Source organism: Pongo pygmaeus, chromosome 18 (genome assembly GCF_028885625.2).
Source record: "Pongo pygmaeus isolate AG05252 chromosome 18, NHGRI_mPonPyg2-v2.0_pri, whole genome shotgun sequence".
NCBI classification, from domain to species: Eukaryota; Metazoa; Chordata; class Mammalia; order Primates; family Hominidae; genus Pongo; species Pongo pygmaeus.
The window spans coordinates 17,939,545-17,966,747 of record NC_072391.2 but is presented as its reverse complement, the minus strand read 5'-3'; the positions used below and the strand labels follow the sequence as shown (position 1 = coordinate 17,966,747).

The window sequence follows — 27,203 nt, the reverse complement described above, 5'->3', positions numbered from 1 at the left end:
ATTAGTGGTAACAGTGGAGATTGAGAGTGTTGTGCCTTCTCCAAGCTGCCCGGCAAGAACCACCAATAGTGTGGTGGAACTTACAGCCCTTTCCAAGGCCATGGCTCTTTCGGCCTGCACATGCCAGCCCACGCATCTCCTTGTGCTTGTGGACTGGTTTGGTGATCCACTGGGTGTCAGGATTTCTTCCGGTAGCTTTATGGAATGGATCAATGAGGATAACCTCAAAAAATTTGTGTTTGGAATCTTCACCCATCCAGTAACAATTCAGGACTCTTAGAGCCCCACAGTGGCGTCCAGCTCACTCCTCTGCAATCAACTGAAGGCTTCAGTTAATACCATGATGGACAGGCTTGCCGTAAGTTGCACCCTTAGGAACTGAGCATTTTCAGCCATTACGGAGAATACGAATCCTATATATAACATAAACTTGCTTGATCTTGTAGCCCAGTTGGTGCACTTTATCGGGCCGGGTGGGGCGGGGAGCCCTGTGGAGAGCAGAGAGCTGGCGGTACTGCCAGCAGCAGACCCTCAGAAGAAAGCTCATGACATCAGACTGCTTCTTCCTCCACAGCTCCTGGATGTACTTGTATGCACCGATCTTGGCTTACCTGATTGCTGCCGCCAGACAGAAGGGCCAAAAATCTTAATAATTTTTATTTTGAAAAATATATGCATGTGGATAGAAAAAACTTCAAACAGTTCAAAAGGGTGAAAAGAAACTCTCCCTCTTTTACCCAGGGAGTACCTGGTAAGATATAACTTCTCATACAGGACTTACGGAACCTCTATGGAAACTATTAAAAAATTTTGAGAGACAGTAAAGAAGACCTAAATAAATGGAGAGATATACATGTTCATTGATTGGAAGAGCCTAGATTTGAAGGCGCCAACTCTTGTATTGATTCATAGATCAAATGTAATTCCAAGAAAAGCTCAGCTATTTTTTTTTTTTTTTTTGTAGAACTTGACAATCTGATTCCAAAACTGATAGGGGAATAAAAGGGAGTCAAAGTACCCAAGACACTCTTGGGAGGAAAAAACAAAACCAAAAATGAACTGTGGGCTGGGTGCAGTGGCTCATGCCTGTAATCCCAGCACTTTGGGAGGCCGAGGCAGGTGGATCATCTGAGATCAGGGGTTTGAGACCAGCCTGGCCAACATGGTGAAACCCCGTCTCTAATAAAAATATAAAAATTAGCTGGGCATGGTGGTGGGTGCCTGTAGTCCCAGCTACTCGGGAGGCTGAGGCAAGAGAATTGCTTGAACCCAGGAGGCAACGGTTGCAGTGAGCCGAGATTGTGCCACTGCACTCCAGCCTGGCAACAGAGCGAGACTCCATATCAAAGAAAAAAAAAAAGCTAGATATGAAGTTAGGGAGAGGAAGACAAACCAGAACCCACATTCCTTTTTGATGCTGTTGTTTATTTTTCCATTATAGCCATTCTAGCACAATTAGAGTAATATCTTATTGTGGTCTGTTGAAATACTTTAAAGGAAGTTACACAGATCATGATAGATTAGTTTAAATGCCTTGCTATATATCTCTAAAAATACACATTTATGTATCAGAAGAGTCAATATTGTCAAGATGGCAATACTACTCCAAAGTGGTCTATAGACGTGATGTAATCTCTATGAAAATCCCAATGTCCTTGTTTGCAGACCTGGAAAATTCAAACCTAAAATTCACATGGTATTGCACCCAATAGCCAATCTTGAAAAATGAGCAGAGTTGGAAGACTCACACTTGGTGACTTCAAAATTTACTACAAAGCAACAATAATCAAAAAGTTTGGTATTGGTAGGAGGATAGGCATATAGATTAGTGGAATAGAATTGAGAGTCTGGAAATAACCCATACATCTATGGTCAATTGTTTTATTTTGTTTTGTTTTTTTGACAGAGTCTCACTCTGTCACCCAGGCTGGAATGCAAAATTATCACACCTGTAAGTTCTGAAATTTGTTTCTCTTATTATTTCATCTACAGTTTTTTTTCCTGTGTTTTGTCAGTTTTATTTTTCTGAAATGCTTATTATTTAGATGTGGGACCTTTTTGTGGGACCTTCTAATGTTCTCCATTTTCTCTGATCTCTGCAAGATTTCAGCAATTTTTTCTTCTTCTCTTTTCTTTTTTTACTTCTTGCTTTTTTAATTTCTGAGAGCTCCTTTTTGTTCCCTGAATGTTTCTTTTAAAAGATATACTGGTCGGGGGCAGTGGCTTACACTCGTAATACCAGCACTTTGGGAAACCAATAGGAGGATCGTTTGAAGCCAGGAATTTCAGAGAAGAATTCTGCAATCTCCTCGTTGAAGGTTGTGGTAGTCATACCTGACCCTGTGAATAATTCTAACCAAGGCTGGGCATGGTAGCTTACGCCTGTAACCCCAGCACTTTGGGATGCTAAGGTGGGTGGATCACCTGAAGTCAGGAGTTTGAGACCAGCCTGGCCAACATGGCAAAACCCCATCTCTACTAAAAATACAAAAATTAGCTGGGCATGGCAGTGCATGCCTGTAATCCTAGCTACTTGGGAGGCTGAGGGAGGAGAATCGCTTGAACCCGGAGCCGAGATCATGACATTGCACTCCAGTCTGGGCAACAAGAGTGAAATTCCATCTCAAAAATAAAATAAAATAAAAATAAAAATAAAAAAATTCTAACCAATGAGGTATGATTGAAAATGACACACATCTTTGTCAATCATACTTCATTGGTTAGAATTATAATTATTATTATTTGAGACTGAGTCTCGCTCTGTTGCCCAGGCTGGAATGCAGTGTTATGATCTCGGCTCACTGCAGCCTCTGCCTCCCTGGATCAAGTGATTTTTCTGTCTCGGCCTCCCAAGTAGCTGGGATTACAGGCATGCACCATCATGCCCAGTTAATTTTTTGTACTTTTGGTAGAAATGGGGCTTCACTATGTTGGCCAGGCTTGTCTTGGACTCCTCACCTCAGGTCATCCACCTGCCTTGGCCTCCCAAAGTGCTGGGATTACAGGCGTGAGCCAACATGCCTGGCCTGGTTAGAATTATTCAGAGAATAATTGAACAATTATTCTGTGAATAACCTGTAAAGAACAACCTGAAAATTAAACTAAGAAAAGAAAATTAAGACAATCCACTTGCAATAGCACCAAAAAGAATAAAAATACTTAGTAATAAATTTAACAAAAGATGTTCAAAACTTGTACACTGAAAGCCATGAAACATTGCTGAAAGACATTAAGGAAGACCTAAACAAATAGAAAAACATCCCATGTTCATGGATTAGAAGACTCAATATTGTTAAGATGTCAATACTACCCAAAGCAATCTACAGATTTAATGCAATTCCAATGGCCTTTTCTGCAGAAATGGAAAGGCTGATTCTGAAATTCATATGGAATTGTAAAAGACTCCAAATAGCCAAAACATTCTTGAAAAAGAAGAACAAAGTTGGAGGACTCACATTTCTTGATTTTAAAGCTTACCACAAAGCTACAGTAATCAAAACAATGTGGTATTAGCTTAAGAACAGACATATAAACCAATGAAATAGAATTGAGAATCCACTAATAAACCTATACAATTATGGTCAGTTGATTTTTGACAGGTGTGCTAAGACAATTCAATGGGAGAAAGAATAGCCTTTTCAAAAAAATTGTCCTAGGACCACTGGATAAACATGTACAAAAGGATGAAGTTGGACCCTAACCTTGCAATTACCTTAAAAATTATTATAAATATAAGAACTAAAACTATAATACTCTTAGAAGAAAACATAAGGATGAATATTCATGATCTTGGACTTGGCAATGAATTCTTAGATATGACACCAAAAAGTACAAGCCAAAAAAAAAAATAGACAAATTAGACTTCATCAAATTAAAAACTTTTGTGCATTGAAGGATATTATTAAGAAAGTAAAAAGACAATGTACAAAATGGGAGAAAATATTTGCACACCATGTATCTGATAAAAGTCCATGTTTTAATGTAATTAAAACATAAAGTTAATTTGTGCAGCAGCAATAAAAAAGGGAAACAAATATGAACAAAGGACTTGAATAGACATTCCTAGAAGATACATAAATCGCCAACAGACACATAAAAAGATGTTTAACATCATTAGTCTTTAGAGAAACACAGATAAAAACCACATTGAGGTCTCAATTCACACACACTAGGATAGCTACAATTTTTTTAAAAAGTGTGTGTGTTGGGGGGTGCAGCTGGGAACAGTGACTCATGCCAGCACGCTGGGATGCCAAGGCAGGAGGATCACCTAAGTCCGGGAGTTTGAGATCAGCCTGGGCGACATAGCAAGACTGCCATCTCTCCAAAAAATTTAAAAAATTAGCTGGGAGTGGTGGCACACACCTGTGGTTCTAGCTACTTGGGAAACTGAGTTGGGAGGATTGAACCCAGGAGTTTGAGGCTGTAGTGAGCTATGATCATGCCACTGCATTCTAGCCAGAGCAATAGGGTGAGATCCTATCTCTAAATTACATAAATAAATAAATAAGTAAATATGCAGAAAACAACAAATGCTGGCAGGAATGTGGAGATATTGGAACACTCATGCATTGCTGGCGGAAATGCAAAATGGTTCAGCTGCTGAGAAAAACTGTTTAATGATTCATCAAAAAGTTAAACACAGAATTACCATATAGCTCAGCAATTCTACTCCTAGAGTATTGAAATTCTAGGAGTTGAATATTGAAATTCAATATAGAATATTGAAATAAATGAGAACATGTACTCACATAGATGCACATACACACATGTTGACAGAGGCACTATTCACCACGCCAGGCCCAAAACATGTATTTTCTTAGGAACACCAGATAGCACTTCAGTGCTATGCTTGGGGGGTCATTTCAAACAGCAAAATCAATAATAAATAGCATAGAAATGTGAAAACTGTGGCACAGCAATACTGCAAAAAGGACATCTGTGGCCTGCTGCAGTGGCTCACGCCTGTAATCCCAGCACATTGGGAGGCCGAGGTGGGTGGATCACCTGAGGTCAAGAGTTTAAGACCAGCCTGACCAATATGGTGAAACCCCGTCGCTACAAAAAATACAAAAATGAGCCGGGCGTGGTGGTGGGCATGTGTAATCCCAGCCACTCGGGAGGCTGAGACAGGAGGATTGCTCGAACCCAGGAGGCAGAGGTTGCAGTGAGCTGAGATCGAGCCACTGCACTCCAGCCTGGAAGACAGAGTGAGATTACATCTCAAAAAAAGAAAGAAAAAAAAAAGGACATTTACAATAGGACAGCTGAAACAAGAAGTCAGGGTGTAGCCTCATTCAACCTCAGATAGGAACATGTGTACTGAGCAACTCAAATTTTCTTCTTTTTCATTTGAGATGCAGCCTTGCTTTGTTGCTCAGGCCCAGGCTGTCCCAGGCCCAGGCAGTGACGTGATCTCGGCTCACTGCAACCTCTGCCTCCTGGGTTCAAGTGATTCTCCTGCTTCAGCCTCCTGAGTAGCTGGGATTACAGGCGCCCACCACTATGTCTGGCTAATTTTTGTATTTTTAGTAGAGACGGGGTTTCGCCATGTTGGCCAGGCTGGTCTCCAACTCCTGATCTCAAGTGATCCGCCAGCCTCAGCCTCCCAAAGTGTTGGGGTTACAGGCGTGAGCCACCGCGCCCAGCCCTTTTTTATTTTTATTTTCATTTTTTTGAGACAGGGTTTTGCTCTGTCACCCAGAGTGGAGTGCAGTGGCGCCATCGTGGCTCACTGCAGCATCAACTTCCCAGGCTCAAGTGATCCTCCCAGCCTCCAAAGTAGCTGGGACCAAAGGTGCGCACCACCACAGCCGGCAAATTTTTTTGTGTATTTTTGGTAGAGACGGGGTTTTGCTATGTCACTCAGGCTGGTCTCCAACTGCTGAGCTCAAGCAACCCACCCACCTCAGCCTCTCAAAGTGCTGGGATTCCAGGTGTCAGCCATCACGACCAGCCAGGGATCTTACCATTGTTAAGTGCCCTCTTACTAAATTCTCCTGTTGATAGTTGCATTGATTACTCACTCCTTCTTCTACGCTGTCTCTTGCTACATCTGGACTCTCTCTGATTCATTTTCTCAAAGACATTCATCTAGAATGTCTAATTTTTGTGGTTGGGATCAATATAGTTCACTTGCTTTATGGGGTGGAAGGAGTGTAACTTTTCTTTAAACTGAATTGTAAGCAGTTTTCAGTTCTAACTCACTACAATCTCCATGCTATGTTCTGAATGTTTGTACCCCCCAAAATTCATACGTTGAAATCCTAACCCCCAAGGTGATGGTATTAGGAGGTGAGCCTTTGAGAGATGATTAGGTCTTGACACTGGAGTTCTTATGACTGGGATTAGTGCCCTCATAAAAGGGACCCCAGGCGGGGTGTGGTGGCTCACGCCTGTAATGGTTCAGCTACCAAGGCCCCCAAAGTGTTGAGATCGCTTGAGCCCAGCGGTTCGAGACCAGCTTGGGCAACATAGTGAGACGCCATCTCCATTTAAAATTAAAATAATAATAAGTAAATAAAAGGGACCCCAGAGAGATCCCCTGCCACTTACCATAGGAAGGCACAGTGAAAAGACAGCCATCTAGAAAAACAGGTCCTCTCCAGACACTTGAATCTACCAGCACTTTGATCTTGGACTTCGGTACTGTGTTACAACAGCCATACATTGTGCTACTGATATTCCATATGTAATTGACATTTTCAGGGTTTTTTGTTTTGTTTTGTTTTGTTTTGTTTGAGAGAAAGTCTCGCTCTGTCTCCCAGGCTGGAGTGCAGTGGCATGATCTTGGCTCACTGCAACCTCCACCTCCCGGGTTCAAGTGATTATCCTGCCTCAGCCTGTTGAGTAGCTGGGACTACAGGCAAGCACCACCACGTGCAGCTAATTTTTGTATTTTTAGTAGAGATGGGGTTTTGCCATGTTGGCCAGGCTGGTCTTGAATGCCTGACCTCAAGTGATCTGCCCACCTTGGCCTCCCAAAGTGTTGGAGTTACAGGAGTGAGCCACCCTGCACCTGGTCTCTTTTCTATTCTTTTTTTTTTTTTTTTTTTTAATAAAGACAGGGGTCTCCCTGTGTTGCCCAGGCTGGTCTGGAACTCCTGACCTCAAGTGATCTGCCTCCCTCACCCTCCCAACGTGCTGGGATTACAGGCATGAGGCACCGAAACTGGCAGAATTTGAAGGTGAGGATTTGGGCCGGGCAGGGAAAGTCCACGCAGAGCAGAGCTATGAGGAAGACTGAAGCCCAAGCCCAAGCCCAAGGTCTCTCAAGACAGTTAGGCCTTTTTTGGTAAAAGATCTGAAAGTCTGAATTTGGGGATCCTGTAAATAAAACGTTCATGGATAGGGCTGAATCCAGGATGCAAATGAAGCCATCATGAGTCTGTTTCTCTCCCTTTCTTGACTTCTGCTTGCCCTGTGTTGGCCCCAGCCTCAGGCTTCATGTAGCAGGGACATGATGGATGTCATTCAGGTACCTGGGTCCCCTCAGACTTCCAGTGAGAGGAGTCAGAAGCAAGACTCTCTTTCCCCAAATTCTTTTTTTTTTTTAAAGACGAAGTCTCACTCTGTTGCCCCAGGCTGGAGCGCATTGACACCATCTGGGCTGGCTGCAACCTCTGCCTCCTAGATTCAAGCGATTCTCATGCCTCAGCTTCCCGAGTAGCTGGGATTATAGGCATGCGCTAGCACGTCTGGCTAATTTTTGTATTTTTAATAGAGACGGGGTTTCATCATGTTGGCCAGGCTGGTCTGGAGCTCCTGACCTCAGCTGATCTGCTCGCCTTGGCCTCCCAAAGTGCTGGGATTACAGGCATGAGCCACCGCACCTGGCTTCTTTCACCAGATTCTTAGCCCAGATTACATTGTGACTCTTGGGCTGTGACTAGGTCACATGCTCTCTTTGAACCAATCACTGTGTCCAGATAAATGCAATGTACTCATTGTCTAAGGCTGGGAACACATTTTAGGCACAGGGAATGGCCTTTCAAAACTGCACATCAAATCATGTCCCTTTCCAGTCTGAGGTCCTCTCCAGCAGTGATTCTCAACCAGGTCGAGTTTGCCCTCCCAGGAGACATTTGGCAATGTAGGGAGGCATTTTTGGTTGTCACAACGTCAGGGTGTGTATGCAGGTACATTCCTGGCATTTGGTGGGTAGGGGCCAGGAATGAGGCTAAAACATCCTGGGATGGGTCAGATTTGTTGGCTCAAACCTGTAATTCCGGAGCTTTGGGAAGCCGAGGCAGGAGGATTGCTTGAGCCCAGGAGTTTGACACCAGCCTGGGGAAAATGACAAAACACCATATCTACAAAGAAAAATACAAAAATTAGCTAGGTATGGTGGCAGGTGCCTGTGGTCCCAGCTACTAGGAAAGTTGAGGCAAGAAGATCCCTTGATTCCAGGAGTATGAGGCTGTCGTGAGCTCTGATCGTGCCATGCCACTCCAGCCTGGGTGACAGAGGGAAACCCTGTCTCAAAGAAACAAACAAACAAACAGGCCAAGCATGGTGGCTCACACCTGTAATCGCAGCACTTTGGAAACCTGAGGCAGGCAGATGGCTTGAGCCAGGAGGATTGCTTGAACCCAGGAGTTCGAGGCTGCAGTGAGCTATGATCACACCACTGCACTCTGCACTCCAGCATGAGCAACAGAGCAAGACCTTCTCCAGAAAAAAAAAAACCCCTCGAAACCAGATAAAGATATCTGCAAAGATAACAGGAAATAATATTTCTCCCAAGGACACTGCAGCAGTAAAGTGCCATGGTGACTTCCTACTGTGAACCATTGCTTTCTGACTTGCTGAGAAACTTTGTTCCATGAAATCATAGATAGATAATTTGCAGTTTGAAAATATATCAGTACAAGCCGGGTACAGTGGCTCACGCCTGTAATCCCAGCACTTCGGGAGGCCAAGGCAGGTGGATCACCTGAGGTCAGGAGTTCGAGATCAGCCTGACCAACATGGTGAAACCCCGTCTCTACTAAAAACACAAAATTAGCCAGGCATGGTGGCGGGTGCCTGTAATTGCAGCTACTTGGGAGGCTGAGGCAGGAGAATTGCTTGAACCTGGGAGGTAGAGGTTCCAGTGAAGTGAGATCGTGCCGTTGTACTTCAGTCTGGGCGACAAGACCAAAACTCTGTCTCAAAAAAAAAAAAAAAAGAGAAAAGAAAAGAAAAGAAAATATGTCAGTACAAATGAAATTTTTTCCTCTTGCTTGGAGGATCTGGGCAGTTGGATACCCAGGCACAGCAATTCAGATAAGGGTTCCCTGAACAAAATGGTCCACATTTACTAAACTTTAGAAGTTAATTTTTGCCTTTGTTTGGTGAAGCAACCCATGGCTGCTCAGTTGCTCTGGTGTCCCTCTCCCTTATTATTATTATTTTTTTTGAGACAGGGTCTCACTCTGTTGCCCAGGCTACAGTGCAGTGGTGCAATCACAGGTCAGTAGAACCTCTACCTCCTGGGCTCAAGCAATCCTCCCACCTCAGCCTCCCGAGTAGCTGGGAATACAGGCATGTACCACCACGCTTGGCTAATTTTTGTATTGTTTGTAGAGATGGGGTTTTGCCATGTTGCCCCGGCTGGTCTTGAACTCCTAGCTTCAAGTGATCCCCCAGCCTTGGCCTCCCAAAGTGCTGGGATTACAGGCGTGAGTCACCATCCAGCCTTTCCTTGTTTTTAATAAGTGAATAAACCTAACTTTTTCTCACTAAAGGTTAGTCCCTGGTGGCCAGGCTGGTCTCGAACTCCTGGACTCAAGCAATCCTCCCACCTCGGCCTCTCAAAGTGCTGGGATTATATGTGTGAGACATCACGCTCAGCCTCATTTACGTATTTGTTATGGCTGCCTTTGCACTCCCATGATAGATATAAGAAATGGTGGCAGAGATTGCAGGGCTTGCAAAGCCTAAAAAATTTACAGTCTGGCTCTTTACAGAAAAACTTTGCTGACCCCTGGTGTAAGTGTTCTGGTTACATAAGTGAGCAAAACATAGCTAAATCCCTCCATCATGGAGCTGAAATTCTAGTGGGAAAAAGAAAAAGATTTGCATACTTACAAGACACCATGAATACATCTAGTATATGACTTGTATATAACTTAGGGTAATTAAATGGTAAGAAAAGAAGTGGCCGGGCATGGTGGCTCACGCCTGTAATCCCAGCACTTTGGGGGGCCAAGGTGGGCGGATCACCTGAGGCCAGGAGTTCAAGACCAGCCTGGCCAACACGGCAAAACCCTATCTCTACTAAAAACACAAAAATTAGCTGGGCGTGGTGGTGCCAACCTGTAATCCTGCTGCTCGGGAAGCTAAGGTGGGAGGAAGCACCATGCCTGTCCTGCTTCCACTTTTTGGCTACTGTGAATAATGCTGCTGTGAACATGGGTGTACAAATACCTGTTCGAACCCCTGCTTTCATTACTTTTTTTTGAGACAGAGTTTCACTCTTGATGCCCAGGCTGTAGTGCAATGGCGCAATCTTGGCTCACCACACCCTCTGCCTCCTGGGTTCAAGCGATTCTCCTGCCTCAGCCTCCCGAGTATCTGGGATTACAGGCACGCGCCACTGTGCCCGGCTAATTTTATATTTTTAGTAGAGAGAGGATTTCTCCTTGTTGGTCAGGCTGGTCTCGAACTCATGACTTCAGGTAATCTACTTGCTTCTGGATCCCAAAGTGCTGGGATTACAGATGTGAGCCACTGCGCCCAGCCTCACTTATTTTGGTTATATACCTAGAAGTAGAATTGTATTTTTTTCCAGCAGGATTTTATACCAAGGACAAAGGGAGGCCATTGGAAGCTGCATGCAGGGTGCTTTACTAGGTCCCCTGGGGCTGCTGTGAGGGGTTCTGATTGTAGTGGGGAAAGAAAGGAAGTGGGGACACCAAGGAGGAGGTAGGTACAGAAGTTCAGGTCAGAGGTAGGAGCAGCTTCAAGGTCCCAGTCTGGGCCAGGCGCTCACGCCTGTAATCCTAGCACTTTGGGAGGCCAAGGCGGGCGGATCACTTGAGGTCAGGAGTTCAAGACCAGCCTGGCCAACATAGTGAAACCCCGTCTCTACTAAAAATACAAAAATTGGCTGGGCGTGGTGGTGTGTGCCTGTAGTCCCAGCTACTTAAGAGATTGAGGCGGGAGAATCGCTTGAACCTGGGAGATGGAGGTTGCAGCGAGCCAAGATCCTGCCACTGCACTCCAGCCTGGGCGACAGAGCGAGACTCCATCTTAAAAAAGAATAAAAAATAAAAAAAGTGCTCTCAGTCTGGCTGGGGAGGCCATATGGAGCAAATAAATAAATGAATGGTTACAAATAGTGAAAAGTACTCCTAAATAAACGAACAAGAACAGAGTGCTGTGATTACAGGAAGTAAAAAGAGGAACTCTGGCATTCTCTATGCTACCTACCAGTTTAGTGATGCTTGAAATCCAAAATCCAAATCTTGCATTTTAATCATGAATCACTTTGCTGCCAGTTGAGTGGGTTTGATGCAGGGCCCAGAGTCTCTTGGTCTAAGGGTTTGTTACATTGTGAGAGCCCCTAATGGGGAGGAAGGGGCTTAGAAAGAAGGCAAAGGGGGTGGTTTGAGCCTGTGGCTGAAAGAGTTGCACAGAGAGGCTTGGTGGTTAGGAGCAGAGCTGAGCCTTATCTCTGCCACATCCCAGCTGCTGGATCTGGAACAAATTACTTCATCCCTCTAAACCCAGTTTCCGCTTTTGGAAAATGGTAGACTAATTCGTTTGGTCTATAATTACTTCCTTCTTTGTTTTGGTCACTCCTGTGTCTACAGCACCTAATACAGTATCCGGCACACAGTAGACTCGCAATAAATTTCTTTCTTGCTTTTCTTTCTTTCCTTTTCTTTCCCTCCTTCCCTCCCTCCCTTCTTTCTGTCCCTCTTTCTCTCTTGCTCTTTCTTTCTTTCTCTCTCTTTCTTTCTTTCTCTCTCTCTCCCTCTCTCTTTCTTTCCTTCTTCTTTCTTTCCTTTCTTGATGGAGTCTCACTCTGTCTCTCAGACTGGAATACAGTGGCGCCATCTCGGTTCACCGCAACCTCTGCCTCCTGGGTTCAAGTGATTCTCCTGCCTCCACCTCCTGAGTAGCTTGGATTACAGGCATGCACCACCATGCCTGACTAATTTTTGTATTTTTAGTAGAGACGGTGTTTCACCATATTGGTCAGGCTGGTCTTGAACTCCTGACCTCAGGTGATCCACCTGCTTCGGCCTCCCAGAGTGTTGGGATTACAGGGGTGAGCCACCGTGCCTGGTTCACATTTATTTATTTTCTATTTTACAATTTTTAATTGAGGCTGCACACAGTGGCTCATGCCTGTAATCCCAGTGCTTTGGGAGGCTAAGGCAGGAGGGTCGCCTGAGGCCAGGAGTGTGAGACCAACTTGGGTAATGTAGTGAGATCCCTTTTTACAAAAATATTACATAAAATATTAGCCAGGTGTGGTGGTGTGTCCCATAGTCACAGCTACTTGGGAGGCTAAGGCAGGAGGATTGCTTGAGTCCAAGAATTTGAGGCTGCAGTGAGCACCACTGCTCTCTAGCCTGAGCAACAGAGCAAGAGCAAGATCATAGCTCAAAAAATTTTTTTTAATTGAGTTTAACTTTCATAGAGCAAAGTACAGCAACTTTAAATGTCCTCTTGATGATTTTTTTTTTTTTTTTTTTTGTGACAGAGTCTCGCTCTGTTGTCCAGGCTGGAGTGCAGTGGCGTGATCTCAGCTCACTGCAACCTCTGCCTCCTGGGTTCAAGTGATTCTGCTGCAGCCTCCAGAGTAGCTGGCATTACAGGCGTGCACCAGGACACCTGACTAATTTATGTATTTTTAGTAGAGATGCAGTTTCACCATGTTGGCCAGGCTGGTCTTGAACTCCTGACCTTAAGTGATCCACCCACCTTGGCTTCCCAAAGTGATGGATGGGATTACAGGCGTGAGCCACTGCACCCAGCCAAGCTCAATGAATTTTAAAATATAAATGTGTGTGTGTGTGTGTGTATATATATATATATATTTTTAAAACCACATAACTACCACCAAATCAAGTTATAGAACATTTCCATCTCCCTAGGACATTTCTTCCTATTTTGACTTTGATCAACATATGTTATTATTATTATTATTCAGAGACAGGGTCTACCTCAGTTGCCCAGGCTGGAGTGCAGTGTTGCAATCGTACACAATTCACTGCAGTCTGGAACTCCGGGGCTCAAGCAATTCTCCTATCTCAGTTTCCTGAGTACCTAGGACCACAGGTGTGTGCCAACATGCCCAGCTAACCTTTAAAATCGTTTTGTTGAGGCAGGTGCAGTGACTCACGCCTGTAATCCCAGCACTTTGGGAGGCCAAGGCGGGCGGATCACGAGGTCAGGAGTTTGAGATCAACCCAGCCAACATGGTGAAACCCCGTCTCTACCAAAGATACAAAAAATTAGCCAGGCGTGGTGGCACGCACCTGTAATCCCAGCTACTTGGGAAACTGGGGCAGGACAATCACTTGAACCCAGAAGGCAGAGGTTGCAGTGAGCCGAGATCATGCCTCCGCACTCCATCCTGGGCAAAAGGGCGAGAGTCTGTCTCAAAAAATAAAAAAAAAAAGAAATTTGTTTTGCAGAAATGAGGTCTCACTATGTTGCCCAGGCTGGTCTCAAACTTCTGGCCTGAAGCAATCTTTCTGCCTGGGCCTCCCAGATTGCCGGTATTACAGACATGAGCCACAGTGCCTAGCTCTTGAATAATGTATATTAGTTTTGCCTATTGTTGAACATCGTGTAAATGAGATTTTGGCAAATATGCTCTTTTGTGTCTGGCTTGTTTTGCTCCCTGTTATATTTTGTGGGCTTCATACATATTGTTGCTATTATGAACATTTTTTGTAGATATGTTTTGGTGGATGTAAGCTCCCCTTTCTTTTGGAGGTGAGTGGAATTTCTGTGTCACTATGTAATTGTATGTTTCACTTTAGCACAAATTGTTAGTTTTCTTTTTTTTTGGAGATGGAGTCTCACTCTGTCACCCAGGCTGGAGCGAAGTGGTGCGATCTTGGCTCAGAGCAACCTGTGCCTCCTGGGTTCAAGTGAGTGTTGTGCCTCAGCTCCCCAAGTAGCTGGGACTATAGGCGTGTGCCACAATGCCCAGCTAATTTTATTTTATTTTATTTTATTTTATTTTATTTTATTTTATTTTTGAGACAGAGTCTCACTCTGTTGCCCAGACTGGAGCGCAGTGGCGTGATCTCAGCTCACTGCAACCTCTGCCTCCCGGGTTCAAGCAATTCTCCTGCCTTAGCCTCCTGAGTAGCTTGGATTACAGGCATGTGCCACCATGCCTGGCCAATTTTTTTGTATTTTTAATAGAGATGGGGTTTCCTCATGTCAGCCAGGCTGGTCTTGAATTCCTGAGCTCAGGCAATCCGCCCACCTTGGCCCACCTTTTTGTATTTTTTGTAGAGATGGGGTTTCACCATGTTGCTCAGGCTGGTCTCAATCTCCTGAGCTCAAGAGATCCACCTGCCTTGGCCACCCAAAGTGCTGGGATTACAGGCATGAGCCACTGCACCCGGCCAAATTGTTAGTTTTCCATAGTAGTTAAGCCAATTTATACACCTCCCAACAGAGCGTGCCTTTTCCAGTTAATCCATGTCTTTGTCTGCACTCGGAATTTTCAGTCTTTGTTTCCAGTCCTTCTGGTGGGTGTATGATGGTATTTCACTGGGGTTTTATTTGCATTTCCCTGATGACTAATGATGTTGAGCACATTTTCATGTGCTTGCTCAATAAATATTTGTTGAAAGGATGAATAAAGAGTGAATGAATAAAACATGGAAAGAAATCCAACTCTGTCTTGTGCCCTGCCTAAAACCCACCAGTGGTTCCCACTGCCCCTCCCTTGGCTGACGGGTACCTGCCTGCCCTGGATCCTTCTGACCCCTCCTACTCCGGATGGATTTCTTTTGCTTCCTTCTCTGGGTTCCTGCCACCCAGGCTGTCTTCAGTTTCCTCCAAGGACCCTCCCTGCTTCATAACTTTGCTATAAACTGTTTTCTTCTGCCCAGAACACAACCCAGGCCCAAGGAACCCAGACGCGTTCCTTGTATCTCAGTTTGAAAGCCTCTTCCTCCAGGAAGCCTTCTCTGACTTCCACCCCCAGCAAGGGTGGTATAAGTTGCTAACTTAGGCCCACTTCTGCCCACTTTTTTTGTTTTTGTTTTTGAGATGGAGTCACATTTTGTTGTCCAGCCTGGCGTGCAGTGGGGCCATCTCAACTCACTGCAACCTCCATCTCCTGGGTTCAAGTGATTCTCCTGCCTCAGCTTCCTGAATAGCTGGGATTACAGGCACCCACCACCACGTCCAGCTAATTTTTGTATTTATTTATTTATTTATTTATTTATTTGAGATAGAGTATTGCTTTGTCACCCAGGCTGGAGTGCAGTGGCATGATCTTGGCTTACTGCAACCTCCGCCTCCCAGGTTCAAGTGATTCTCCTGCCTCAGCCTCCCGAGTAGCTGAGCTTGCAGGTGCCCGCCACCACACCCAGCTAATTTTTGTATTTTTAGTAGAGATGGGGTTTTACCATTGGTCAGACTGGTCTCGAACTCCTGACCTTAGGTGATCTGCCTGCCTTGGCCTCCCAAAGTGCTGGGATTACAGGCGTGAGCCACCATGCCCGGCCACCACTTTTTCTTTCTAGCTGTGACCATAGTTGTACATATCTCCCCTTCCCTGGCTTTTTTTTTTTTTTTTTTTTCTGAGACAGGATCTCGCTGTGTTACCCAGGCTGCAGTGCAGCGGTGCGATCATAGCTCACTGCAGCCTTGAACTCCTGGGCCAAATGAACCTCCCACCTCGGCCTCCCAAAGTACTGAGATTACATGCGTGAGTCACCGCTTCTGGCCTGTAAATACCCTTTCAAAAATATAATATTTGATTAACATCTGCTATCTTACCATAAGAAACACTTAAAAAAATCCCAATCCAAAAAAATCCCAATCCTTTAAGCTGTATAAGAGTAGCAATTTTATCTTGTTCCTAGCAAGACATCTGGCATATAGTAAATGCTCAATAAATATTTGTTGACAGTATAAAGGTCAAGCAACAGCATAACTGGCATTGTTACATGAAAGTAATTATCCCTTAGAAACTCATTCACCCTTGGGGGACCTGGGCCAATAAAAAAATCACAGAAAACAATCCTATCTACCTTCCTCCTTCCTCCATCCCTCACTAGGTCCTTTGATGTGGGGGGGTCTCAAATGCGCACACTGTTTCTGTTTTATTTGGTGCAGCTGTTGTGTGCATGTGTTATGGAAACCCACATCAGGCAGGAGATTAAGGAAGAGAGAAGAAAGGCATCGCTGGTACCACAGTGAAATTTACACTCTGTGGCCTCGCCCTAGCTCCTCTGTCTCTGCCTGTCTGCCTATGAAACAGTTCAAAAGCAATATGGCGCAATGGATGGTATTACAGACTTCCCACCTCCCTGGCCAGACTTCTTGGGTTCAAAGTTTGGCTTAGTCACTTACCATCTAAATAATCCCTGACAATTTACTCTGTCTTTCTGGGCCTTAGTCGCCTCATCTGCAAAATGGGGATACTACTACTTCTTACCTCATGGGGTTGTGAGGATTGCAGAAGTTAATTTGTGTAAATTGCTAAGAACACAGCCTTAGGAAGCCTTGTCACTGTGAATGCATATTAATTATTTTATTATTATTATTATTTTTTGAGACGGAGTCTTGCTCTGTTGCCCAGGCTGGAGTGCAGTGGTGTGATCCAAGCTCATTTCAACCTCCACCTCCCAGGTTCAAGTGATTCTCCTGTTTCAGCTTCTCAAGTAGCTGGGACTACAGGTGCCTGCCACTACGCCCGGCTAATTTTTGTGTTTTTAGTAGAGACAGGGTTTTGCTATGTTGGCTAGGCTGGTCTTGAACTCCTGACCTCATGTGATCAGCCCGCCTCGGCTTCCCAAAGTGCTGGGATTACAAGCATGAGCCACCATGCCTGGCCTACGATTATCATGTCTCCAGGCTTCAGTTTCCTTACCTCTGAGGTGAGGATCAATAACCTGGTTATTTGTAAGTGATGCTTAAAGAGGTTGAGAAGAAGCAAAGGCGCTCAGCACACAGGTGAGGTCAACAGCTGTTAGTGATGGAGACTGGCGCCGTCTGGGTCATCAGTGCTCTGGAATCAGGCTGCTCATGGGTTTGAATCTCACTTCCACTTTCACTCCTTGCTAACTGTGTGACCTCGGGCAAGTCACTTCGCCTCTCTGAACCTCAGTTTCCCCATCTATAAAAGGTAGGTGAATAACAGTATCTACCTCCTTCTGTGTGAGTCAGCTTTGGAGTCAGCGGTCCGGGTTCAAATCCCAGCCCTGCAAGTGATGAGCCAGGTGACCCTGGGCAGAGGGAATCACTCAACCTCTCTGCACCTGGGTTTCTTCCTTCATGAAAGTGGAGACTTTACAGGATGAAATGAGGGCGCAGTTAAGGCGTCCGGCACACTCCAGGCAGGTAGGGGGCTCCGTTCACGTTATTTTCCCCTGGTGACGGATACTGTCGTTAAACAGCATTTGAAAAGTGGTCGCAGGGTGAGTGGCCCCAAAGATCCCAGGCGCTTCCGGAAGGCGAGCCAACGCTCCCCAGGCCCGTCCGCGAGCGGGTGGGCCTAGGCCTTGGAGGATCTGGGGTGGGGGTGGCGCAGGGTCCAGGCCCGGGGCGCCGAGAGGTGGCGGGTCCGGCTGCCCACGCCGAGACGCGCGAGGTGAGCGGGCGCCGAGGCGGGGCGGGGCGGGGCGGGGTGGGGCGGGGCCGCCGCATCCCCGTGACGCGCGGGCCAACCAGGCGGCGTTGCGGCGCCGGCCCCGGCTCCCTGCGCCGCCGCCGCCGCCGCCGCCGCCGCAGCCAGCGCCAGCAGCCGGGCCGATCACCCGCCGCCCTGTGCTCGCCGCCGCCCGCGCCACCCGCATGGCGCTCCGGGGCTTCTGCAGCGCCGATGGCTCCGACCCGCTCTGGGTACGTGCGGGGGCCCGCGTGAGGCCGGAGGGAAGGAGGGAGGCCGGCTGGGAGGGAAAGCACCGGGCCGCAGCCTCCCGGGGCACCCCGCTCCCCGCTGTGCTGTCGGCCTGGGGGGCCCGGGGCCCCCAAGTCGCCCGCGGCCCAGCCCCTTTTGGGGGTGCAAGGCATGGGGGAAAACTTGGGTGACTCAGTTCCTGCGGAGCAGAGCGTAGGGGGCCGCGTGCCCAGCCCTGGGGTTTTGGAGGGGAGGGTCGGGTCAGAGCCTCCGTGAGGAGGCCTTCCTGTTTTGGGGTTCCCGTCTCTAAAAACAACCTTTCAGGGAAGGGGACGTTAGAGATGGGGGGCGGGAAGAGGGGTGTCTCTCTGCTTTTGTTTTCCCTTCTTTTTTGTGGTTAGGGTCCCCCCTTTCACGAAAAATACTCCATGACCAACGGGGTGAGCTGGGGAGGGGCTTAGATTGTAGAAAGGGACTTTGATTGTCTCCCCAAAGTTGTCGTACAAGCCACATTACTCTTCTGTGGTTACCTAGCTTTGTCTTTTTTGTTCTTTCTGCTTAAATACTGCGGGGGAAGTTTGGGGGAACCAGGGAAGAAGGGGGATGTTCACCCTTGACGTGCCCTACCTGACCCTCGGCTCGGGGCAGACTTGGGGTGCAGCTGAGGACGCCCAGGACCCTGGTAGCTGTGGTCCTGCCCTCCCTTCCCTGCAACACGTGGAGCTCCTCTCTGGGGATGCCCCTTAGATTTAACCCCAGCAAGTTTTCTTCTGTAACGTGGCCTGCGGAGCCTGACTGGGTGTCTGGAGTCCACTTTCTGTGGTTTAAGCCCCAGTCTTTTGGGCTTCAGCTTCTCCGTAATGCGATTTGCCTCTTTGTTCCAGGAAGGCACTTCTGTGTCGTGCTGTCTTGATTGTTGGTGAACGCAGTAGGCAAATCTGGACACGACTGTTTCTCTCCTCTTTTGTTTAGGAATCAGGAGAAACAGCCTTGGTTCTTAGGAGCTGGTGATCAGCATCCAAAAATACTTTCTTGTCCTGTTTTGCCGGCCTTTCCTTGAAGGCTGCATTTGGATTGTTGAAAAGTCATCCTCCAGGGCCCCATTGGAGGGTTTGGTTTTGTTTGTTTATTTTTTTAGTAGGGTATCATTGTGTTTAATAACCTACCACACTTTGATATGTCTCCCATTTTAAGCCAGTGGGGTTGGAGAGTGACCCCAGGGGTGGAAATAGAATACAGACTTTGTCTTGACGGTCTGGGAGTGATTGGAACCTCTTTGCAGATGGACTTTCTTTAGCAGAGGAAAACCTGTGGCTCCCTTGTTGCCAGGTGTAGTAACAGCAAGATTATTTTTTGCTAAGATTCATATGGTGATCTGGGTTCGTGTTGCTGTGAATTCCAGAATATTCTCTTGTTTATTTTCTTCTCCTGAATTGAGGAAGGGGCAAAACAGGGTGAACATCCATAAGGTTTTGTATCAGGACGTATTTTATTGATGGCAACTGGTAGTTGATGGCTAATGAGTATGTTTGGGGTACGCTTTGTTTATCTTAAGAAACTCATTCACAAAGTCCAGTTGTAATATTTTTTAAAATTTTTATTTTGTTTTTTATTTTTATTTTTTCCTTCCTTAAGGACTTTCTGCCACAGAAATTGCCAGGTGGTTGGGTTTTGCTTGGGGGTAATTGTAGCTGATCTCTGTCTCTGGTAGGTACCCCATCCCCGTGTTTGACCTTGCATGTTTCTGCTGTCTGGATTCCAACACTTGTTGGAGGTGCCCTGGAACCAGAATTTGAGAGGAGGCAACTGGGGCCTGAGTGGGCAAATTGAAATACAATTAACTGAAAGCTAGAAAGTAGGTAGTTGTTGCTTTTTTCTTTATTATTTTTTTCTTTTTCTTTTTTTGAGACAGAGTCTTGCTCTGTCACCCAGGCTGGAGTGCAGTGGAGCGATCTCAGCTTACTGCAATCTCTGCCTCGCCGGCTCAAGTGATCCTCCTAACTCAGCCTCGCAAGTACCTGGGACTATAGGCGTGTGCCACCATGCCCAGCTAATTTTTGTATTTTTTGTAGAGACAGGGTCACACTATATTGCCCAGGCTGGTCTCATACTCCTGGGCTTAAGCGATCCTCCTGCCTCGGCCTCCAAAAGTGTTGAGATTACAGGCATGAGCCTCTGTGCCCAGCTGTTTTTGTGTTCTTCAAGGTAGCGTGTCCAAGGCCAGGAACGACTGGCCTCCCAGGCAGTCAGATAACTGTGTGACCTTGAGCAAGCGACTTTCCCTCTGTGTGCCTCACTTTCCTCATCTATAAAATGGGACAGGAGCCAAAAATGTGGCAGCCTTCTTGGGTTGTTGTGAAGAGTCGTTGAGTTAATCTTGTAAGTGGCTCAGCTTGTGCCCTGCACGGACATAAACAATGGTTAGTATTAAATATTATTTTTTCCAAAGATGAAGTTGTGTGTTTCAAGCTCCTTGTTCTTCCTTTGGATTTCCCCTTTTCTTCAGCTGGTGGAGATGGGATTGGGCTGTGGAAAGGCAGTGAGGCCCTGGTGCCTGGCTCCTGTTGTGACCAAGGTCATGTGCTTAGAAGTCAAGGTTAGTGGGCCTCGCGTGACTCTGTTAGAGCTTTGTTTCTGGGCTACTGTCTGCCTCTGAGCCACAGGAAATGTCCAGAAAACCCAGAAGATGGAAATGGCCCATGATAAGGATTCTGTTGACCTTTACCCAGACAGATGCTCTGGGAAGAGAAAAGGAGAACTTTGCTATCAAAACGGAAAATAGGGCCTGAGGACAGGGCACAGCAGCCTTTGGCTTTCTTTTCTCATGGGGCAGGTCTCTGGAGATGGGGGTGGGACTGGTAGGAGGTGCTGCTTTGTGGTTGATGTTGGAATGGTGGTTGGAAAAATGGGCCTGGGCCTTTTTGTGAGTTCATTAAAAAAAAAAAAAAAAAAAAAAAAAAAAAAAAGGCCAGGCGCGGTGGCTCACGCCTGTAATCCCAGCACTTTGGGAGGCTGAGGCAGGCGGATCACTTGAGGTCAGGAGTTCGAGACCAGCCTGTGCGACATGGATTGACCCCGTCTCTGCTAATAATACCAAAAAAAAAAAAAAAAAAAAAAAAAGCCAGGCATGGTGGTGCGGCACCTGTGGTCCCAGCTACCAGGGAGGCTGAGGCATGAGAATCACTTGAAGGCTGTGGGGGTGGAGGTTGCAATGAGCTGAGATCACGGTCACTGCACTCCAGTCTGGGCCACAGACTGAGACCCTGTCTCAAAAAAAAAAGAGGGCCAGGTGTAGTGGCTCATGCCTGGGAGGCCAAGGCAGGTGGATCACCTGAGGTCAGGGGTTGGAGACCAGCCTGACCAACATGGCAAAACCCCATCTGTACTAAAAATACAAAAATTAGCTGGGCCTGTTGATTCACGCCTGTAATTCCAGCTACTTGGGAGGCTGAGGCAGGAGAATTGCTTGAACCTGGGAAGAGGTTGCAGTGAGCTGAGATCACATCACTGCACTCCAGCCTGGGCTACAGAGAGACTGTCTCAAAAGAAAAAAAAAATTGTGTTTCAGGCCCTGTGTAGAAAAATTGGAAATTATGGAAAAGCAGAGAAAACAACTTGGTATTAAGCAGTATAGTGTGGTGGCTTAGAGCAAATTCGCCTCTGCTGCCGAGGCAGCATGCCTCAGTTTCCCTATGTGGGATAACATAGTACCTAGTGAATAGCGGTGACTTGAGGAATAAGTGAGTGAATCCTTAGCAAGGACTTAAAATGTTGCTGCTTGGCACACAGCACTCAGTAAAGATCAGTGGTTGTCACCACCTGGAATTCTCCAGTTAATTTTTGCTGTTGCACCGACTGCCACTGGAGAAGACCAGAAGGAAGCTGCAGCTGTGTGTCACCATCGATGGAGTGAGCTGGTCCCAGGGTTGATGTGCACCTCTGAGATGCTCTGTGGCATCCACCAACTCAGTAACCCCCTGAATATCTGACTTAGCCGCCAAGGAAGAATATCTTAGAAGCTATTAGAAATTCCTCTTGGGGCTAGGTCTGGGCCTTGGAGTCAGTCTGATCCTTGGTTTAATTCTTCCTCTTGGCTCAACAGCAGTCTACGAAGAGCCAATTTTTTCCCCTCTTCCAAGTGTGGCTTTGGTTTTCAAATCCATCCCTTAGCCTTCTCCTACTTCCTCTGTTTTCCCCTCCCCACCCCTTTTTTTTTTTTTTTTTTTTTTTTGAGATGGTGTCTTGCTGTGTCGCCCAGGCTAGGGTGCAGTGGTGTGATCTCGGTTCCCTACAACCTCTGCCTGCTGCGTTCACGTGATTCTCCTGCCTCAGGCTCCCGAGTAGCTGGGATTACAGGCACCCACCACCACGCCTGGCTAATTTTTGTATTTTTAATGGAGATGGGGTTTCATCATGTTGGCCAGGCTGGTCTTGAACTCCTGACCTCAAGTGGTCACCCTGCCTCAGCCTCCCAAAGTGTTGGGGATTACAGGCGTGAGCCACCGCGCTCAGCCTGTTTTCCCCCTTTTTGGCTGCCCCTCCTTCCAGACCCTTCCTCTCTCCCTTCCTTATGGAGTGTTAGAGTGGAAAGGGATGTCAGATCTTCGGGGGGGCCATCGCCTCCACCCACCCCATTTCATGGATGTGGACACTGAGGTCCAGGATGGTGACATGACAGGGTGCGAGGCGGCAAGGTGAATGGCTTTGGGAGGAGGTGAGGGTGACCCTGGAGAGACCTGGGCAGGAGTGGACTCAGGGTTCCTGGTCCAAATGGGTTCGTGATTCAGGCCAATCAGGAGCGGATTCAGGGTTCCTTGGCCAAATGGAGCCACTGCACCACCAGGGGCCTTGCAGAAGGCAGCTGCAGCCCGTCCCTTTGGCCAAGACTCTCCTGAAGGGTCGTGTTCTCTTTCTCTGAGGACAAGCTCCGTTTGTGATAGCCTGGAGGGGGTGTCTCGCCTTTGGGACCTGGTGGTAGATGGGGGGAAAAAAAGCCTTTTCTGTTTGTGGACACAACTTTTAGGAACTGATCTCTCTATGTGGGTGTCTCCCACTGACCATGTTCCTAAAGAACGTGAGCTTCCTCTTCCCATGTCAGTCTCCAGCTTTGACTTCTCTTTTTCTCCTCCCATTCCTATCACATCTGTCAGCAAATCGTGTCGCCCATTGCCTCAAACGGGCTGCTTCTCGTGGCTTCCCTGACTTCCACTCTGGCTGGAGTCATCGTTGGCCAATGTCTGGATTTGAACAGTCACTTCGGTCCAGGCGCCGTGGCTCATGCCTGTAATCCTGGCACTTTGGGAGGCCAAGGCAGACGGATCATTTGAGGCCAGGAGTTTGAGACCAGTCTGGGCAAAATGGTGAAAACCTGTCTCAACTAAAAATACAAAAATTAGCCGAGCCTGGTGGTGGGCGCCTGTAATCCCAGCTACTTGGGAGACTGAGGCAGGAGAATCGCTTGAGCCCAGTGGGGTTGGAGGTTGCAGTGAGCCGAGAGTTCGCCACTGTGCTCCAGCCGGGTGACAGTGAGACTCTGTCTCAAAAAAAAAAAAAAAAAAAAAGAAAACAGTCACCTCTTCGCTGCTGTGCCTACTCTGCCCTTGACCCCTACAGTCTAGTCTTGGCCCAGCTGTCCCTCTTCTACTAAAACCCTGCAGTAGTTCCCCATGTCCTTGAGGGTACAAGCCAAAGGGCTTACAGTGGCCTCGAAGGCTGGGCAGCATCTGTCCCCTTGGCCTCCCTGACCCCTTCTCTGGCTGCTTTCTGTCTCACTCTCCTCCAGCCACACTTGTGGTCAGGCCTGCCTCAGGGCCTTTGCACTTGCTGTTTCTCTTACCTGCTATGTCCCTCACCTTCAAAGTTTGTTCAGGTGTCACCTCAGGCATCCCATTCTTTCCCTCCACTAGCAAATCTCTGTCCCCCATCTACACCCCCAGTAGCACTTATTGCCTTCTAATACATGTAATATTTTTCTTAAGTATTGTGCCTACTCTGTAAACTCCCACCAAAAGGTCAGCTCCATAGGGGCAGGGATTTTGGCCTGTGTTTGTTTATGGCTGTAATCCCAGCACCTAGAACTGTGCCTGGGGCTTAGTAAATAACAGTTGACCTTGGAACAATTCAGGGGTTAGGAGTGCTGATGCCCCATGTAGTTGAAAATTTAGGATGCAGTACACTGGCTTACACCTGTAATCTCAGCACTTTGGGAGGCCGAGGCAGATGGATCACCTGAGGTCAGGAGTTCGAGACTAGTCTGGCCAACATGGTGAAAGCCCATCTCTACAAAAATTAGCCAGGTGTGGTGGCTCATGTCTGTAATCTCAGCATTTTGGGAGGCCAAGGCAGGCAGATCACTTGAGGTCAGGAGTTTGAGACCAGCCTAGCCAACATGGTAAAACCCTGTCTCTACAAAAAATTAGCTGGGTGTGGTGGCGGGTGCGGTTGCCTGTAATCTACTTGAGAAGCTGAGGCATGAGAATTGCTTGAACCTGGTAGGCGGATACTGCAGTGAGCCGAGATCGCGCCATTGCACTCCAGCTTGGGTGACAGAGCAAGACTGTCTAAAAAATAAAAAATAAAGGAAAGAAAATTCAAGTCTAACTTTCAACTCCCTAAAAATTTAACTACTAACAGCTTACTGTTGACTGGAAGCCTTACCAAGAACATAAGCAGTTGATAACACTAATTTTGTTGTTGTTGTTTTTTGATAGAGATGGGGATCTTGATGTGTTGCCCAGGCTGGTCTCAAACTCCTGGCCTCAAGCTATTCACCTGCCTCGGCCTCCTAAAGTGCTGGGATTATAGGCGTGAGCCACTGCACTTGGCCTAACTCATATCTTGTATATATATTATATACTGTATTCTTACAGTGAAGCAAGGTAGAGAAAAGAAAATGTTAAGATTAATTCATAAGAGAGATTTTTACTATTTATTAAGTGGAAGTGGATCATCATAAATGTCTTCATCTTCATTGTCTTCACATTGAGGAGGCTAAGGAGGAGGATGAAGGGGAGGGGTTGGTCTTGCTGTCTCAGGGATGGCAGAGGCAGAAGCATAATCTGAGTATAAGTGGACCCGTGCAGTTTAAATGTGTCTTGTTCAAGGGTCAGCTGTTTGTTGAATGAATGAATGACCTGAAGCATTACAGTGGCTTTTGGGTGGTGTCGAAACTTCTTCGTAAGGATCTTAAGGATGAAATAATCACTTAACTGTCTGGAAGGGATACTCAGATAAACTGAGTCCTCCAGCTTTCTCATCAGATGGCTTATTTTTTAATTTTAATTTTATTTTTTTGAGACAGGGTCTTGCTCTGTCACCCAGGCTGGAGTGCAGTGGCGCGATCTGAGCTCACTGCAGCCTCAACCTCCTGGGCTCAAGCAATTCTCCCACTTCAGCTCCCCAGGTAGCTGGGACTACAGGCACACACCACCATGCCCAGCTAATTTTTGTATTTTTTGTAGAGATAGGGTTTCACCGTGTTGCCCAGGTTGGTCGTGAACTCCTGAACTCAGGCGATCCGCCTGCCTTGGCCTCCCAAAGTGCTGGGATTATAGGTGTGAGCCACTGTGCCTGGAAAAACAGCTTCTGTTTCATCTTGGAAAGGTCAGAAGAGGGTTTTGTCTACCCCTCTTTTCCCAGGACTCAGTGTCTCATACACAGTGGGGGCTCAATCAACATTAGAATTTGAGTGTTTGAGGTATGAGTTCCAAGCTAAGGGTTAGATACAGCTCACCACTGTGCTGGTTTGGCTTGATTTTAATTATAGGAATGACTGTGATTTCCAATTTTATTTATTTATTTATTTGAGACAGAGTCTTGCTCTGTCGCCAGGCTGGAGTGCAGTGGCATGATCTTGGCTCACTGCAACCTCCGCCTCCTGGGTTCAAGTGATTCTCCTGCCTCAGCCTCCCCAGTAGCTGGGACTACAGGGGCACGCCACCACACCCAGCTAATTTTTGTGTTTTTGATAGAAACGGCATTTCCAGTATGTTGGCCAGCATGGCCTCGATCTGTTGACCTCGTGATCCGCCCCCCTCAGCCTCCCAAAGTGCAGGGGTTATAGGCATGAGCCACTGTGGTCTGCCCTCCAATATTTATTGATTGGCAGATTTCACAGAAACATCTGGATTTCTGGCTTCCCTTGAAAAATCAGAAGTTCTGCTAGCCCCAGGCCCACATTTATACATGGTAGTGGTCCGCTGAGGCTGTCCATTTCTAAGTTGCTCCAGTTTGCCGCAGTCCCCACCCCTCCCTGTTGTTGCTTTAATTTTAAGGCCAAATGTTTGTTGCCTTTATTTTATTTTATTTTTTTTGAGACGAAGTCTCTCTCTGTCACCCAGGCTGGAGCGCAGTAGTGGAATCTTGGCTCGCTGCAACCTCTGCCTCCCGGGTTCCAGTGATTCTCCTGCCTCAGCTTCCCAAGTAGCTGGGATTACAGGCCCGCACCACCACACTCGGCTTATTTTTGTATTTTTAGTAAAGATGGGGTTTCTCCATATTGGCCAAGCTGGTCTTGAATTCCTGAACTCAGGTGGATCACTTGAGTTCCTCAGCCTCCCAAAGTGCTGGGCTTACAGGCATGAGCCACTGTGCCTGGCCTGTTGCCTTTTTAAAATTGTGCTTCCTCACACCTGGTCTGCTTCTCTCATGGATGGAACCCACTTGGCACCTGTTGGTATCTGAGTTGGCATCTCCTGCTTTGCAGGCCAACCTTGAAGTAAGCATCTAATTGGTATGTTGGCTTCAGATTTTCATGGCAGAGTAAGGCCTAGCTTTGATGATCAGATCTTAGTGTGGTCAGTACAACTCCAGCTCGTGAAAACTTGCCCAAACATTTTGCCAAAATTAATTAATGGCCAGACATCCTGAGGCAAGCTTCCCCCAGCTTAGCGAGAAAACTGGGATAGGGTAGCATCCCTGCGGGTGGAGTGGTGCTGTGGACCTGCACTTACCTCTTAGAGGCTGAATGGTTGAACGGGGCCTTTGAGGAAGCTGTATTTTGGGGGTGGGGACATGGAGCACAGTTGCTCAGTGTCGGCCCCATTGACATGTATGCCACATCATTCTTTGTGGCCTGGTTGCCGTTCTGTGCAGCATAGTCTTAGCCCCAAACCTGGCCTCTACCCCCTAGTAGATGCTTGTGGCACCTCCCCTTGTTGTGACAACCGAA

General features: G+C 47.0%; 1 protein-coding gene and 1 pseudogene across 4 annotated transcripts in view; one reads left to right on the top strand and one right to left on the bottom strand.

The window, feature by feature from the left end:
• Position 1: 1 nt before the first annotated feature.
• On the bottom strand, positions 2-6,670 carry LOC129015094 (large ribosomal subunit protein eL15-like; annotated as a pseudogene).
• An 11,172-nt stretch (positions 6,671-17,842) lies between these two features.
• ABCC1 (ATP binding cassette subfamily C member 1 (ABCC1 blood group)) overlaps positions 17,843-27,203 on the top strand; it is a 192,781-nt gene continuing 183,420 nt past the window's right edge. For 2 of the 4 annotated variants that reach the window (XM_063654345.1, XM_054455379.2), the window contains exon 1: positions 17,843-18,036. In XM_063654345.1, the coding sequence (XP_063510415.1) occupies positions 17,989-18,036 (48 nt within the window). In that variant the 5' untranslated portion in view covers positions 17,843-17,988. The remainder of the gene's footprint in view (positions 18,037-27,203) is intronic. The other 2 variants (XM_054455381.2, XM_063654344.1) reach the window with 1 other exon arrangement.